This window comes from Squalius cephalus (genome assembly GCF_949319135.1).
Source record: "Squalius cephalus genome assembly, chromosome: 9".
In the NCBI taxonomy this organism is placed as follows: Eukaryota; Metazoa; Chordata; class Actinopteri; order Cypriniformes; family Leuciscidae; genus Squalius; species Squalius cephalus.
This window is the reverse complement of record NC_137130.1, coordinates 2,160,693-2,177,500: the sequence shown is the minus strand read 5'-3', so window position 1 is coordinate 2,177,500 and position 16,808 is coordinate 2,160,693. Positions and strand designations below refer to the sequence as shown.

Sequence of the window (16,808 nt, the reverse complement as noted above, 5' to 3'; positions counted from 1 at the left end):
ACCTCAATATTTTTGTGTGTTCACATACCTAATACCATAAAAGTCACCTAGTTTCGTAACATTCCGATGAAGCTGTGATTTTTTAAAATTCAAAACAGATGTTTGTAATCTGAATTTATTAGTGTGTATGAGTATAAAAGTGTGTTTGTGTGTGTGTGTGTGTGTGTGTGGATGTGTCTGTTTTGCACTCTTGATGTTTTATAGATTCACCCCTTCACTGTTGTGTACTTTTTTTCTGGATCGTGGCTGATTTGTAGATTGTACGCACAAAAAAACTCTGTATTTTCACATTTTTGCCAATTTCCCATTCATTTCCTATGGGGGTCATTTTTGACCCGAATGTCCTGAGTGTGACTATTTTTTTTACAGCCACTTAGACTACTCAAATCCTGTCCCCAATTTTTTTGGGTGTTCATATACCAAGTACCAACAAAGTCACCAAGTTTCGGACCATTCTGATGAAGCTACGATTTTTAATATTTTTTTATTTAAACGCTTCGGGTCATTTTTGACCCGAAGAGATTTTCTCAATGTTTAGATTTTTTTGCATCCTCAGATTCCAGATTTTCAAAGTTGTATCTCGACCAAATATTGTCCAATCATAACAAACCACACATCAATGGAAAGCTTCTTTATTCAGCTTGCATGTGATGTATAAATCTCAATGTCTAAAAATTGACCCATGTGACTGGTTTTGTGGTCCAGGGTCACAATAGTCTTTTGATATGTTATCTTTGTTATTCCGGTGGTTTCTGTGCAGTTGCTAGTGTTGAAGTCTAAAAGCACTGAGTGTGTTCAACTCTGGCTCTCTAATGAATGTGAACAACACTAATGAACGGCCAGATGTCTTCTTCAGATCCTGTTGTGGATTATTGTGCGTTTGATTCATTCAGTTCAGATGCGCAGAGGAACATTAGGCTGATTTATGGGGAATTTGATCCTCTGTGTTGTTTATTCAGCTATAGTTCAGCATAGCTGTAGATTTAACAAGAACAACGAATCATTAAGAAGTGAGGATGTGTGTTTGACCCACAGGGATTTTAAAGGGGTTTTATTTGTCCATGTATTGTCCTAAAAACGTGGTTCATGATTCGTCCTCATCTCGTGTTTGATTCATTTATGTGATTCAGTTTCATGATTCAGTGAAATCAATCAAATGACTCTGATTCAATGATTCACTCAGAAATTATCACTGAAGTCCTCGTGTCATTTTTGTTTGTTTGTTCACCTATATTTTATCCAGGCAAATATATAATATATTAAAATATAAATATGTAATGGAATAATTACGTTTTTTTAAGTTTTGAATGAAGGCTGCATCTAAAACACTGTAACAATTGTGAAATATTATTATAATTTTAAAATAGCAGTTTTCTATGTGAATATATTTTAAAATGTAATTTATTCTTGTGATGGCATAGCCAAATTTTACATTAACATTAAAAAAAAAATTAAAAATCCAAATTTTTGACCAGATTTTTCATTGTTTTAGTATAAATATATTTCGGTCAGTATTGCTGTTTATGACTATATATTGTTAAATTGGTGCATATAAATGGAAATGATTCAATATGATTCTTCCTTTATTGAATATAATTTACTGTGTTTCTTAAATGAAACCTATTGAATGTACTTGACTGCAATGACTGATTGATTCAAATCTCCTATTTAACATTATTTCAGAGTAAATCCATAAGTATGCAGAGATATATTGAATGTCATAGTTATTTGAGCTGTATCGTTGGGTCGGTTCTCTTGACCTTTGACCCGGGCTCAGCTGGTCAGTTCCAGTTAGAGCGTTGGGCTCCATTAGTGTTCTGAGGTCAAAGGTGAATCTTTGGAGGTTTGCCTGATTGAAACAGATGGATCATGTAAATTCCCATAATGCATCCTGTCAGGAGCCATTAGTGGAAACCCCCGGAAAGATCCGTTCAGTTTAAAGGAGAGCTTTACCTGTTTGACCTCACAATGGCAGATGGGCAATTTTGGTATATATGTGAGTGAGTGTTTGAGTGAGAGAAGGTGAAGGAGAAGGTGAAGGAGAAGGTGAAGCAGAAGGTGAAGGTGAAGGAGAAGGTGAAGGAGAAGGAGAAGGTGAAGGAGAAGGAGAAGGAGAAGGAGAAGGTGAAGGTGAAGGAGAAAGTGAAGGAGAAGGTGAAGGTGAAGGTGAAGGAGAAGGAGAAGGTGAAGGTGAAGCAGAAGGGGAAGGAGGAGAAGGAGAAGGTGAAGGAGGAGAATGTGAAGGTGAAGGAGGAGAATGTGAAGGTGAAGGAGGAGAAGGTGAAGGTGAAGGAGGAGAAGGAGAAGGTGAAGGAGAAGGAGAAGGAGAAGGTGAAGGTGAAGGAGAAGGAGAAGGAGAAGGAGAAGGAGAAGGTGAAGGAGAAGGTGAAGGAGGAGAAGGAGAAGGTGAAGGAGAAGGAGAAGGTGAAGGAGAAGAAGAAGGTGAAGGAGGAGAAGGTGAAGGTGAAGGAGGAGAAGGTGAAGAAGGAGAAGGTGAAGGTGAAGGTGAAGGAGGAGAAGGAGAAGGTGAAGGAGGAGAAGGTGAAGGAGAAGGTGAAGGAGGAGAAGGAGAAGAAGGAGGAGAAGGTGAAGGAGGAGAAGGAGAAGGAGAAGGTGAAGGTGAAGGAGGAGAAGGAGAAGGTGAAGGAGGAGAAGGAGAAGGTGAAGGTGAAGGAGGAGAAGGTGAAGGTGAAGGTGAAGGAGGAGAATGAGAAGGAGAAGGTGAAGGTGAAGGAGGAGAAGGAGAAGGTGAAGGAGGAGAAGGTGAAGGAGAAGGTGAAGGAGGAGAAGGAGAAGAAGGAGGAGAAGGTGAAGGAGAAGGTGAAGGAGAAGGAGGAGAAGGAGGAGAAGGAGAAGGTGAAGGAGGAGAAGGAGAAGGTGAAGGAGAAGGAGAAGGTGAAGGTGAAGCAGAAGGTGAAGGAGGAGAAGGAGAAGGTGAAGGTGAAGCAGAAGGTGAAGGAGGAGAAGGTGAAGGAGAAGGAGAAGGTGAAGGAGGAGAAGGAGAAGGAGAAGGTGAAGGTGAAGGAGGAGAAGGAGAAGGTGAAGGTGAAGCAGAAGGTGAAGGAGGAGAAGGAGAAGGTGAAGGAGAAGGTGAAGGAGGAGAAGGAGAAGGAGAAGGAGAAGGAGAAGGTGAAGGTGAAGGAGGAGAAGGTGAAGGAGTAGGAGAAGGAGAAGGAGGAGAAGGTGAAGGAGAAGGAGAAGGTGAAGGAGGAGAAGGTGAAGGAGAAGGTGAAGGAGAAGGTGAAGGAGAAGAAGAAGGTGAAGGAGAAGGTGAAGGAGGAGAAGGTGAAGGTGAAGGAGAAGGAGAAGGTGAAGGAGAAGGAGAAGGTGAAGGAGAAGGTGAAGGAGAAGGAGAAGGTGAAGGAGAAGAAGAAGGTGAAGGAGGAGAAGGTGAAGGTGAAGGAGGAGAAGGTGAAGGTGAAGGAGGAGAAGGAGAAGGAGAAGGAGAAGGTGAAGGTGAAGGTGAAGGTGAAGAAGGAGAAGGAGAAGGTGAAGGAGGAGAAGGTGAAGGAGAAGGTGAAGGAGGAGAAGGAGAAGAAGGAGGAGAAGGTGAAGGAGAAGGTGAAGGAGAAGGTGAAGGAGGAGAAAGAGAAGGAGAAGGTGAAGGAGGAGAAGGTGAAGGAGAGGTGAAGGAGAAGGTGAAGGAGAAGGAGAAGGTGAAGGTGAAGGTGAAGGTGAAGGAGAAGGAGAAGGAGAAGGTGAAGCAGAAGGTGAAGGTGAAGGTGAAGGAGAAGGAGAAGGAGAAGGTGAAGGAGAAGGTGAAGGTGAAGGTGAAGGAGAAGGAGAAGGTGAAGCAGAAGGTGAAGGTGAAGGTGAAGGTGAAGGTGAAGGAGAAGGTGAAGGAGAAGGTGAAGGAGGAGAAGGAGAAGGTGAAGGTGAAGGAGGAGAAGGTGAAGGTGAAGGAGTAGGAGAAGGTGAAGGAGGAGAAGGAGAAGGAGAAGGTGAAGGAGGAGAAGGTGAAGGAGAAGGAGAAGGTGAAGGAGAAGGTGAAGCAGAAGGTGAAGGAGAAGGAGAAGGTGAAGGAGGAGAAGGAGAAGGTGAAGGAGGAGAAGGTGAAGGTGAAGGAGGAGAAGGAGAAGGTGAAGGTGAAGGAGAAGGTGAAGGAGAAGGTGAAGGAGAAGGTGAAGGTGAAGGAGGAGAAGGTGAAGGTGAAGGAGGAGAAGGTGAAGGAGAAGGTGAAGGTGAAGGAGGAGAAGGTGAAGGTGAAGGAGGAGAAGGTGAAGGTGAAGGAGAAGGAGAAGGTGAAGGAGAAGGTGAAGGAGAAGGTGAAGGAGAAGGTGAAGGAGAAGGTGAAGGTGAAGGAGGAGAAGGTGAAGGTGAAGGAGAAGGAGAAGGTGAAGGAGAAGGTGAAGGAGAAGGTGAAGGAGAAGGTGAAGGAGGAGAAGGAGAAGGTGAAGGAGGAGAAGGTGAAGGTGAAGGAGGAGAAGGTGAAGGTGAAGGTGAAGGAGAAGGAGAAGGAGAAGGAGAAGGTGAAGGAGAAGGTGAAGGAGAAGGAGGAGAAGGTGAAGGTGAAGGAGGAGAAGGTGAAGGTGAAGGTGAAGGAGAAGGAGAAGGAGAAGGAGAAGGTGAAGGAGAAGGTGAAGGTGAAGGAGGAGAAGGTGAAGGTGAAGGTGAAGGAGAAGGAGAAGGAGAAGGAGAAGGTGAAGGAGAAGGTGAAGGTGACTGCATGTGTCTGGTTGTCTCCACAGGACTCCTCCATCTCAGCGTCTGCTGTTCCTCCTCGCGTCACGTCTTCAGCCGGAGAACTTCTCGCCGCCGCTAAAGTCCAGCTGCCGCTCAACATGTGAGTCCTCACACACACACACACACACACACACACACACACACACACACACACACACACACACACACACACACAGACGTCTGCTTTTACATCTGTAACAGTGTTTGCTCATCTGCAATATGTCTCTAAGATGTTTATGATTTCATTGGATGTAAAACTGCTTTTTTCTAAGACGTTTCTCAGACATTTGCACACAACAGTTTTCCAGATTAAATGCAGACATCTTAGAGACGTACCTGCGATATCTAGGTTCTATACATTACTATTAATTTTATTTTCATGTATATTTTATTGAATATTTGACTGAAATACTAAATATAATTATTTATATTTATATTATATATTATATATATATTATTTATAACATATATTGTGTAGATATTGTATGTTGTTATTTTTATATATATTATTAATTATAATAATATTTACATTGTATTGTTATATTAATTCTTTATTATTATTATTATTTTGTATTTTTTATATATATTTTTTATATTTTTTTAGGTATATTTATTTGTATTTGACTAAGTACAGAAGACAAAATCTATATTTGTAGAGAATATTATATATTGTTTTATTTTTATATAATAATAGTAACGATAATGATTTAATATTATCATTACTGTATATTTTTACATACATACATACATACATACATATATGTGTGTGTGTGTGTGTGTGTGTGTGTGTGTGTGTATATGTATGTTTTCACGTACCATCTGGGTCCTATACATTATTATTATTATTATTATTTTCATATATATTTATTTTTATGTATATTCTTTTATATTTAACTGAAGTACTCAGGATAATTACACATACTATGTAGATATAGAGAGATTGTATATGTTTTATATATATATATATATATATATATATATATATATATATATATATAAAACAGTATTTAAATTACATTATTATACTATAATAATACTATGTTATTATTTTATATATTTTTTATTTATATTTATTTATATTTGACTGAAATACTGTAGATAAAATCTATATTTGTAGGGAGATTTTATATATGATTTTATTTTTATATAATAATAATTAAATGTATAATGTATAATCATATGACATATTTGATTTAATTACATTGTCAAATATGTCAAATATGAATATAGCCTACATAATATTATATATATATATATATATATATATATATATATATATACATATCAGCTGATGTGATTGATTATGTGAGGATCATATGTTTGAAGGATTAGTGTGTGTTCACGTCTGTGTTTATTAGCTCGTTATGTGAGAGATTCATGAAATCGCTGTGTGTTTTAGCAGCGGACTCGATTTGATAGGGACTCATTGTAATAAATTGCTGCTGTTGTAGTTGATCAATCCTCTAAAGAGAGGCATCAATCCTGCGTCACACACACGTTGATTCGGTTTAGTGAACAGTAAAAAAACCCAACTCTGATTCTTTGGAGTCTCTGTGTTTTTGTAGCAACATATTTAGTGAAATGACACACACTTTCAGCTTTTGTTAGCCTGTCAGTGCAGCGAATCCCACATGCCCCTCATTTCTCCATCCGTTCGACTCCGTGAAGGAAAAGCAAAGTGATGATGGTGTTTTATTCTCTGCAGTCTCTCAAGTGCGATTAGAGTCGCAGCTCTACACACACACACACACACACACACACACACACCGCAGTCTCCGCAGGGTGACAAAGCAAAGTGTTTCTGATGTCTGCTTTGGAAGAGTCTTCTCGGTTGTTTTCTCTGTTATCTCTAGACGCCATGTTTACTGTTGAATTCTACAGAATAGAGTGAAATATGAATATATTTGGTCCCATTAGTTAAGTAAGAGATAATGTACATCCAGCCGGTTGTTAGAATAAACCCTGACAGGGTGATCAGGACCCGACGGATTTACATTATCCCGCTTATTACACGGCTACTTGCCACATCAGTAAATAATTAGACATGAAATATTAATCTGAGTTGAAATATTTTATTAGCTCTTTAAACGCAAAGCTTCACAGAGAGAGCAGTTTCAGCGGCAAGATCAATTAAGAGATACGGTATACAGGCATAACACTTATTACACAGCATTTCACCACATAAATAATTATGGAGATATTGATTTCAGATTAAACTGTTTTAAAATCGTACCTGTTTGTATATTATAATCCAACAGTGTATAAAACAATAGTCACAAAATGGCCGCCGCTGCGTTTCTATGAAACAAGAGAGAGCGAGTCCACGATACTGGATGGCATAATTAAATAACTCTACACAAAATATTGATTCGACTGAGTTTTAAGATTTTATTAGTTCACCAATCGCAAAACTTCCACGAAGAAAAACCGTAGCGAGTGTATAGCGCTGCTGACTTCAGTGACCCGGATGAGCCTGTGTTTCTGTTGTTATCTGGGAATAATATACCGGCGCGACTGACCAATCAGAATCAAGCATTCCACAGAGCCGTGTAATTAACATTAACAATGAGCGATACATTTGTGCAAACCTGGTTAAAACTTAAAATACCCTATTTGTGAGCATAAGATAATCAGGAATATTGTTTGCTCATTATTATATATTTCTCATTTTCCGCAGCTATCTGGCCATGTACGCTTACAAACCGCAGAAGGCCGACGAGCTGGAGCTGCGTAAGAGCGAGATGTACCGCGTGACGGAGAAGTGTCAGGACGGATGGTTCAAAGGAACGTCACTGCGCTCCGGAGCGTCGGGAGTTTTCCCGGGAAACTACGTCACGCCCGTCTCCAGGTGAGGGAGTCACGTCTCACGTTCATTACTGAAACTAATGCGTCGGCTGTATCTGCTCATCACTGAAGCAGTTCAACCTTCTCAGCTTTTGACATTAAAAACTGGCCCTCAGTCCTGCTGTTCATCATACACATCGGAGTGTTTGAAATGTTAAACACATTATTTTCACATCTTATTCGCATTATTGTAGAGCATTTCTCTATTTTGGTTTGAGTGCATGTTAGTCAGTTTTCAATAATGAGACATAAATGGAATACGAGTTATAAATGCAGAATTATGAGGAAGAAAAAAGTCAGAATTATGAGTTATAAATGCAGAATTATGAGGAAGAAAAAAGTCAGAATTATGAGTTATAAATGCAGAATTATGAGGAAGAAAAAAGTCAGAATTATGAGTTATTAATGCAGAATTATGAGTTAGAGAAGAAATTCAGAATTATGAGTTATAAATGCAGAATTATGGGAAATGGACAGAATTTCTAAATATAAATGCAGAATTCTGAGAAAAAAGTCAGAATTACGAGTTATAAACAATTATGAGGAAAACGTTAGAATTATGAGTTATAAATGCAAAATTCTGAGGAAAAAGTCAGAATTATGAGTTATAAACGCAGAATTATGAGAAAAAAATTCAGAATTATGGGTTATAAATGCAGAATTATGAGGAAAAATTCAGAATTATGAGTTATAAACGCAGTATTATGAGAAAAAATTCGGAATTATGAGTTATAAATGCAGAATTATAAGAAAGTGAAAATTATGAGTTATAAATGCAGAATTATGAGGAAAAAGCCAGAATTGCAAAATATAAACACAGAATTATGAGAAAAAGGTTGGAAACATGCTTCAAAGCACCCTGCTCATTTTCATGTAATTGTTTGAATAATCAAGTCCTAATTATTTGCAGGTTTCTGTGTTTGAACAGAGCAGATTTCTAAAGATCTGTTTTATAGACACACAAACATTCGTTTTTACACGTTACAGAATGTGCTGTTGAACAGAATTGATCCAGACCTGATTTTACAATATTTCTAGTATTATTTAATCTTTTATTGAGCCGATCCTTGATCTTTCAGCCGATCTTTTGGGTTTGTTTCGACTCGCAGTAACAGTAAAATGAACGAGCAACAGAAAGAATGTTTCCCTTGAGTTTCCAGATGCTTATCTCCAGCTGAAGGCCTGGATCAGTGCAGGTGTGTTTTACATGCGCAGGCTTTAATGACCAGAGTTGAGAAGGTGAAATTGCTCCGCTGACACATTGATTAGGATATATAGCTGATGCATTAGAGCTGCGTTTCCACTGGAGAGAATCTGGAGAGTCTATTACTAGATCTTTGAGCTGCACGATTAATCATTAAAAGGTCCTGATCTCGATTCAAACACCCACATGATCTTATTCCTAAATGACAGCGATTCGTCTCTATTAAATCTTTGACAAATCCGATCACAGCGAACATTCAGATCTGTGTTCTGAGCCAGAGAGAGCATTTGTCATGTATAGATATGAAACAGCTTTGTCTTTTCAAACACACTGTATCATTATTTCTGTCTTACATTCATTCAGAAGTACTGGGATAAAAGTTTATAGTTCGGATATAAACACTGATGACTACTGTACCAATCAAAATAGAGTAAATCACCTTTTGAAGGTAACTTGATGCTTCAAATAAAGATTGTATTGATTACATTGTTACACCAGTAGGTGGCGACAAGTGACTGTTAAAAAATGTGTTTGTTATTGAATCATTCATTCAAGAAATTTGTTCAAAAACGCTGATTCATCCAGTAATGAAACAAGTGAAATCTTTGCGTGAGTCATTGAATCATTCATTCAAGAAATTTGTTCAAAAATGCTGATTCATCTAGTAATGAAACACTTGAAGTCTTTGCGTGAGTCATTGAATCATTCATTCAAGAAATTTGTTAAAAAATGCTGATTCATCCAGTAATGAAACACTTGAAGTCTTTGCGTGAGTCATTGAATCATTCATTCAAGAAATTTGTTCAAAAACGCTGATTCATCCAGTAATGAAACACTTGAAGTCTTTGCATGTGTCATTGAATCATTCACTCAAGAGATTTGTTCAAAAACGCTGATTCATCCAGTAATGAAACACTTGAAGTCTTTGCGTGAGTCATTGAATCATTTATTCAAGAGATTTGTTCAAAAATGCTGATTCATCCAGTAATGAAACACTTGAAATCTTTGCGTGAGTCATTGAATCATTCATTCAAGAGATTTGTTCAAAAACTCTGATTCATCCAGTAATGCAACAAGTGAAGACTTTGCGTGAGTCATTAAATCATTAATTTAAGAGTTTTGTTCAAAATTCTGCTTCATCCAGTAATGAAACAATCATTGAATCATTCATTCAAGAAATTCATTAAAAAATGCTGATTTATAATGAAACAAGTGAAGTTTTTGTAAGTGTGACATTGAATCATCATTCATTCAAAATGATTTTTTACTGTAGTAACTGACATATTGTCCGAACCTCATGCTAAATGGCATGTTATTTTGTTTAGTTGTCTATTCAGAATTGTGGGAGAATCATGATCTCTATTTTAAACAAACAAAAAAATATTCTCGGTTTATCAGAATCGTGCAGCTTGAATCTGTTTGAGTCTCTGAATTTTCATCATCATCATCATCACATGTTTGCCGAGGTTACCTGTGAGCCTTTGCATCTGGTGTTTTGAAAACTCCTGAAATAAACGTGCAAATGTTTGCGTTCCCAGTGCCGTTTTAGACGTGTGAGTCTCAGCTGTAATTGGGGAAGTTGCATTTGCAGAAACTTCATGTGTGACAGGCGAACAAACACCTTTTTCCTCATACAATGAAAGCAGCGATAACGATCCTGAGACGAGGCGAATCCTCCCGAGAGTGTGTGTGTGTGTGTGTTTTCACACAGGTGGAGTCGTGTAGCGTCTGTAAACACATTAAGCCACGGCTCCGGGCTTCTGGGAATCATTTTCCCTCAGGTGGCCTCCATACGGGAGGGTCAACATAAAAACGTGATCTGTTTCACTTAGAGAGGCTGATATCTGAGGAATCCATCGCTGTAAATCCTCATCTCTCCTCTGTCTGTACAGGTTCACTTCAGTCTGATTAATGCAGCACAAAACGCCAGAGTAAATGAAGTCATTACACGGTAAATGTCAGCAGACACAGAAGATTTGAGTCGCTCATTCCTGCATCATGAACTATGCAGAATAATAGAGTTTAATGGTTACTTGAGTTGATATTGCAGTTCTGTGACAGTTTATAACTACACAAAAGAGGTTTAATGGGGTTCTAGATAAAACTCTAGGGTTCTTGACTCAATTTTAAAGAACCCTTTATGTCAAAAAGTTCTATAAACGGATAAATGTTTTAAATGATTGCATAATACTTTCAGGTTTAATAGGTTATTTCATTTTTCTTCCAGTGATCTATGTATAGGATCATTCTACATATGTCCTGAAATGAGACCTTGGATATTTGAGGGATTTTTTGGGGATTTGAAAAAGTCATGGAAATTAATAAAAACTTAAAAAAAGATAAGTTTTAAAACGTTGAGAATGACCAGAAAAATCATTTAAAATTATTGGTGATAAAAAGTATAAAGGTTGAAGAACATTCACTTAAACTGAAACTTCTTGAATTATAGAATTTAATTTGAACACTTTATCATGAGGTCTCGTTTATAAACATTAGTCAATGCATTGCCGCTTTTTACAAGATGTAATATAAGCCTCAGGTGTCCCCTGAATGTGTCTGAAGTTTCAGCTCAAGAAAACCCACAGATCATTTATTATACCATGTTGTAAATAAGTGGAAGAAAAAACATGCTGTTTTTGTGCATGTATCTTTAAATGCAAATGAGCTGATGGTCCCCGCCCCCTTTCCAGAAGAGGGCGGAGCCTGTACAGCTCGTGCCTCGGATACTCTGCCAAAAACTGAAACATCTGTTTGATTTTTGACTATTACAGTCGGTTATGCCTGTGAACGTAAAACAGCAGGAAAATAAATTGCATGTGTATATTAGATCTGTGTATTAAAGTGAAAGCAGTGTAATATACAGAATAACTTTAGTAGCTTTAATAAGAATACTTTTCTTACTTGAATGCTGCTGTTAAACGCTCTGGTGAGGAGATAAACAGTTGTGCAGCTCACTGAGGGGAGGAGCTATGCTAATAGGGTGGAGTCTGTGGGCGTGGCCTGTACAATGTGATGTCACAAAAGCTAGAATCTGCTTGTTCTGAGACACTGCTTATGATTTATGGGGATTAAAAAAAGGGGAGTGGGTGTATTTTTACCAGTATAGGGTGGTTGTGTACACACACTGCTGACACACATTCAAACACCATTTAAAAGTGAATTTTGCATAATAGATCCCCTTTAACTAACATAAACTAACACTGAGAACTGCATGTTTTTTTTTGTTGTTGTTGCTGAAATTATGAGAATCGCTCTGATTCATTTCAGTCAATAATTGATTCCTCTGGGATCTCTGTTTATAATCCCTCTGTAATCCTCCATTAGCGTCCTCAGGCCGAGACTGACCTCAAGAAACCGTTAAACATCATCTAGACTAGCGGTCAATACACATCCGAGACTCTGACTCCTGTGTTACATTAGCGCTCATTGTGTCGGCAAGTTTTCTGATTGTGTGTCCTCATGTTCTGTGATTGTGTGTCCTCATGTTCTGTGATTGTGTGTCCTCATGTTCTGTGATTGTGTGTCCTCATGTTTTGTGATTGTGTGTCCTCATGTTCTGTGATTGTGTGTCCTCATGTTTTGTGATTGTGTGTCCTCATGTTTTGTGATTGTGTGTCCTCATGTTTTGTGATTGTGTGTCCTCATGTTCTGTGATTGTGTGTCCTCATGTTCTGTGATTGTGTGTCCTCATGTTTTGTGATTGTGTGTCCTCATGTTTTGTGATTGTGTGTCCTCATGTTTTGTGATTGTGTGTCCTCATGTTTTGTGTTTGTGTGTCCTCATGTTCTGTGATTGTGTGTCCTCATGTTCTGTGATTGTGTGTCCTCATGTTTTGTGATTGTGTGTCCTCATGTTTTGTGATTGTGTGTCCTCATGTTCTGTGATTGTGTGTCCTCATGTTCTGTGATTGTGTGTCCTCATGTTCTGTGATTGTGTGTCCTCTAGGGCTGTACCAGAATATTCGAGTATTCGAATATTCGTTCGGTGGGTTGGTATTCGATTTTCAAATTTGACATTGGAATATTCGTTTTAAATTTTTTTTTTTTTTTTTCACACCTGGCATCCCCCTAGAAACGGTTCCCATTCGCGCTTGAATGGGGCTGTCATGCGTTTTCTCAGATCGGATAGCTCTCTCTGATTTATCAATATGAACAATGAACACATAAATGTGTTTTTGCAAAACGGATATGAATCCGAACTTCAAATCCCGCGCTATAGGCAGATGTAATGGAGTGCACGTCACCAGCAACAGCTGCATTTTACTGATCGTCAGCTAAAATTTCTAAATCAAAGACCGCAATAAGAGAGCGCGCAACAGCCCTGGCAAGATCATTTCGGTTCTTTACTTTTAATGAAGTTGATTGTGTGTTAAAGCATCTGCGACCCACTTTCACTTTGATTTGCGATAGTTTGCACGTTGGCTTGATGAATAGATGCTGATCTGCGGTGACGCGTGCTGTAAGCGTCGTCATATCTGGCTATAACATGATATAGCCTAAAACGCTCTCACACGGTTATTTTTTTAGCATTTTTGGGCGAAATACAATACTCTTATTTTAGAGCGCAGAACAGCGGAGTTTGTATGGGCAGAAGTGCATGCCTGAGCTTGTAGGCTATAAGCTGTGTTGCTTTGACATTGTGGAAATAGAATAGAAACAATATATTAGCCTACCCTTTACTGTGTCAGTAATTACTGTGCTGCTGATTTCTGATTTGAGAGTTATTTGTTACTCAGAAAAATATTAGGCTGTGTTTTGTATCACTAGTGCAGTGTCCGTTCTCGGAGCCCTGCGCGTGAGGCGCGCGCGCGCTTCCCGCTCGCGCTGTTCTGTATTAAAAGTTTATTAATTCTGAACGTGTCACGTCTCGCGTGTCTATATTGCACCAAATGTGACACTGCACTCGTGAAGTCGATTGGATGAACGGTTCAAAATGCAAGATAAATAATCTAAATGCAAACAGACAGACACATAGAGAGTCCTGCCTTTATTAGAGAGAAGAATATGTTCAGCCCCCTCCCTCCGAAGCTTCGAATATTCGATGTTAATTCCTATCGAAGCTTCGAAGCTCAAAAAATGGTATTCGGACCAGCCCTAGTGTCCTCATGTTCTGTGATTGTGTGTCCTCATGTTTTGTGTTTGTGTGTCCTCATGTTCTGTGATTGTGTGTCCTCATGTTCTGTGATTGTGTGTCCTCATGTTTTGTGATTGTGTGTCCTCATGTTTTGTGATTGTGTGTCCTCATGTTCTGTGATTGTGTGTCCTCATGTTCTGTGATTGTGTGTCCTCATGTTCTGTGATTGTGTGTCCTCATGTTTTGTGATTGTGTGTCCTCATGTTCTGTGATTGTGTGTCCTCATGTTTTGTGATTGTGTGTCCTCATGTTCTGTGATTGTGTGTCCTCATGTTTTGTGATTGTGTGTCCTCATGTTTTGTGTTTGTGTGTCCTCATGTTCTGTGATTGTGTGTCCTCATGTTCTGTGATTGTGTGTCCTCATGTTTTGTGATTGTGTGTCCTCATGTTTTGTGATTGTGTGTCCTCATGTTCTGTGATTGTGTGTCCTCATGTTTTCTGATTGTGTGTCCTCATGTTTTCTGATTGTGTGTCCTCATGTTCTGTGATTGTGTGTCCTCATGTTCTGTGATTGTGTGTCCTCATGTTTTGTCATTGTGTGTCCTCATGTTTTGTCATTGTGTGTCCTCATGTTCTGTAATTGTGTGTCCTCATGTTTTGTCATTGTGTGTCCTCATGTTTTGTGATTGTGTGTCCTCATGTTCTGTGATTGTGTGTCCTCATGTTCTGTGATTGTGTGTCCTCATGTTTTGTGATTGTGTGTCCTCATGTTCTGTGATTGTGTGTCCTCATGCTTTGTGATTGTGTGTCCTCATGTTCTGTAATTGTGTGTCCTCATGTTCTGTGATTGTGTGTCCTCATGTTCTGTAATTGTGTGTCCTCATGTTCTGTAATTGTGTGTCCTCATGTTTTGTGATTGTGCAACATGACATCATGTTCTGTGATTGTGTGTCCTCATGTTTTGTGATTGTGTGTCCTCATGTTTTGTGATTGTGTGTCCTCATGTTCTGTGATTGTGTGTCCTCATGTTTTGTGATTGTGTGTCCTCATGTTCTGTGATTGTGTGTCCTCATGATCTGTTATTGTGTGTCCTCATGTTTTGTGATTGTGTGTCCTCATGTTTTGTGATTGTGTGTCCTCAGGGCCCCGTTTGCGGTCGGTCAGACGCGGCCGTGTCTCCCAGGATCGGCTCAGGCGAAGGTGGCTCCTGGATCCCCGAGCTCCGCCGGCCCCTCGAGTCCCGTCCTGATGTCCTCGGCGTCTCGCTCCGGCTCGCCGCTCTCCAGCCCGTCGTCTCCACACATGAAGAACTGTCTGCGCTTGTCCAGTCAGCAAACTGTCAATCAAGCGCGCTCGGCCATGCAGCTCGGTGAGTCGCCAGCAGAACACTCAAAAGAGGGATTAGAAAATCTGAGTTGTGTTCAGCTCACTCAGGGCGGGGCTATGCTAATACTGCAGTGTCACTCACCAGTTGTGGGAGGGGCTTGTGTTCAGCTCACTCAGGGCGGGGCTATGCTAATACTGCAGTGTCAGTCAACAGTTGTGGGAGGGGCTTGTGTACAGCTCACTTAGGGCGGGGCTATGCTAATACTGCAGTGTCAGTCAACAGTCGTGGGCGGAGCTTGTGTTCAGCTCACTCAGGGCGGGGCTATGCTAATACTGCAGTGTCAGTCACCAGTTGTGGGAGGGGCTTGTGTTCAGCTCACTCAGGGCGGGGCTATGCTAATACTGCAGTGTCAGTCAACAGTCGTGGGCGGGGCTTGTGTACAGCTCACTCAGGGCGGGGCTATGCTAATACTGCAGTGTCAGTCAACAGCCGTGGGCGGGGCTTGTGTACAGCTCATTCGGGGCGGGTCTATGCTAATACACCAGTGTCAGTCAACAGTCGTGGGCGGGGCTTGTGTACAGCTCATTCGGGGCGGGTCTATGCTAATACTGCAGTGTCAGTCAACAGTTGTGGGCAGGGCTTGTGTACAGCTCATTCGGGGCGGGTCTATGCTAATACACCAGTGTCAGTCAGCAGTCGTGGGCGGGGCTTGTGTACAGCTCATTCGGGGCGGGTCTATGCTAATATTGCAGTGTCAGTCAACAGTTGTGGGCAGGGCTTGTGTACAGCTCATTCGGGGTGGGTCTATGCTAATACTGCAGTGTCAGTCAACAGCCGTGGGCGGGGCTTGTGTACAGCTCATTCGGGGCGGGTCTATGCTAATACACCAGTGTCAGTCAGCAGTCGTGGGCGGGGCTTGTGTACAGCTCATTCGGGGCGGGTCTATGCTAATATTGCAGTGTCAGTCAACAGTTGTGGGCGGGGCCTGTGTACAGCTCATTCGGGGCGGGTCTATGCTAATACTGCAGTGTCAGTCAATAGTTGTGGGCGGGGCTTGTGTACAGCTCATACGGGGTGGGTCTATGCTAATACACCAGTGTCAGTCAACAGTTGTGGGAGGGGCTTGTGCAAGTACGTCACATTGCCCCGAATCTGAGAACGCTTGTTCTGAGACAGTGCTTATGATTTATGGGGATTAAAAAAAACACTGGGTGGATTTTTATCACTATAGGGTGGTTGTGTACACACACTGCCAACACACATTTATGTTCAAACACCATGTAAAAGTGAATTTTGCATAATAGATGCCCTTTAAACTAAAATGAAAATTAACAAAAACTATGTAGACATCTTAAAAAACGAATAAAAATGACAACAAAATTTCTAACTCAAATTAAAATGACTAATTCAAAATATTAATAAAAGCTAGTGTCTGAATATACTGTAGCAGTGCATATTGTTTGTCATTACTGAAGCTTTTTGCAGTGTTATTTGTCTTCACACACACACACACACACACACACACACACAGTTTTTCCCGCGTGTCAGCTCAGCGCCAATGAAGCGTGTGAACGTGACGCGCTCTGTAATCTATTCAGGTCAGATCGGCGCTCACTGAAGACGCATTAGCTGGTAAAGGAGCTTGTTAAAGCATTTTACAGCTCAGATAAGACGTCT

General features: G+C 40.1%; 1 protein-coding gene across 1 annotated transcript in view; it reads left to right on the top strand.

Annotated features, from left to right (window-relative positions):
• The window catches only part of LOC307164784 (E3 ubiquitin-protein ligase SH3RF3-like), a 136,593-nt gene that overhangs the window by 110,918 nt on the left and 8,867 nt on the right, over positions 1 to 16,808 (top strand). Inside the window, exons 5-7 of the mRNA XM_079881876.1 lie at positions 4,689 to 4,783; positions 7,361 to 7,531; positions 14,947 to 15,173. Coding sequence (XP_079738002.1) covers positions 4,689 to 4,783; positions 7,361 to 7,531; positions 14,947 to 15,173 — 493 coding nt within the window. The remainder of the gene's footprint in view (positions 1 to 4,688; positions 4,784 to 7,360; positions 7,532 to 14,946; positions 15,174 to 16,808) is intronic.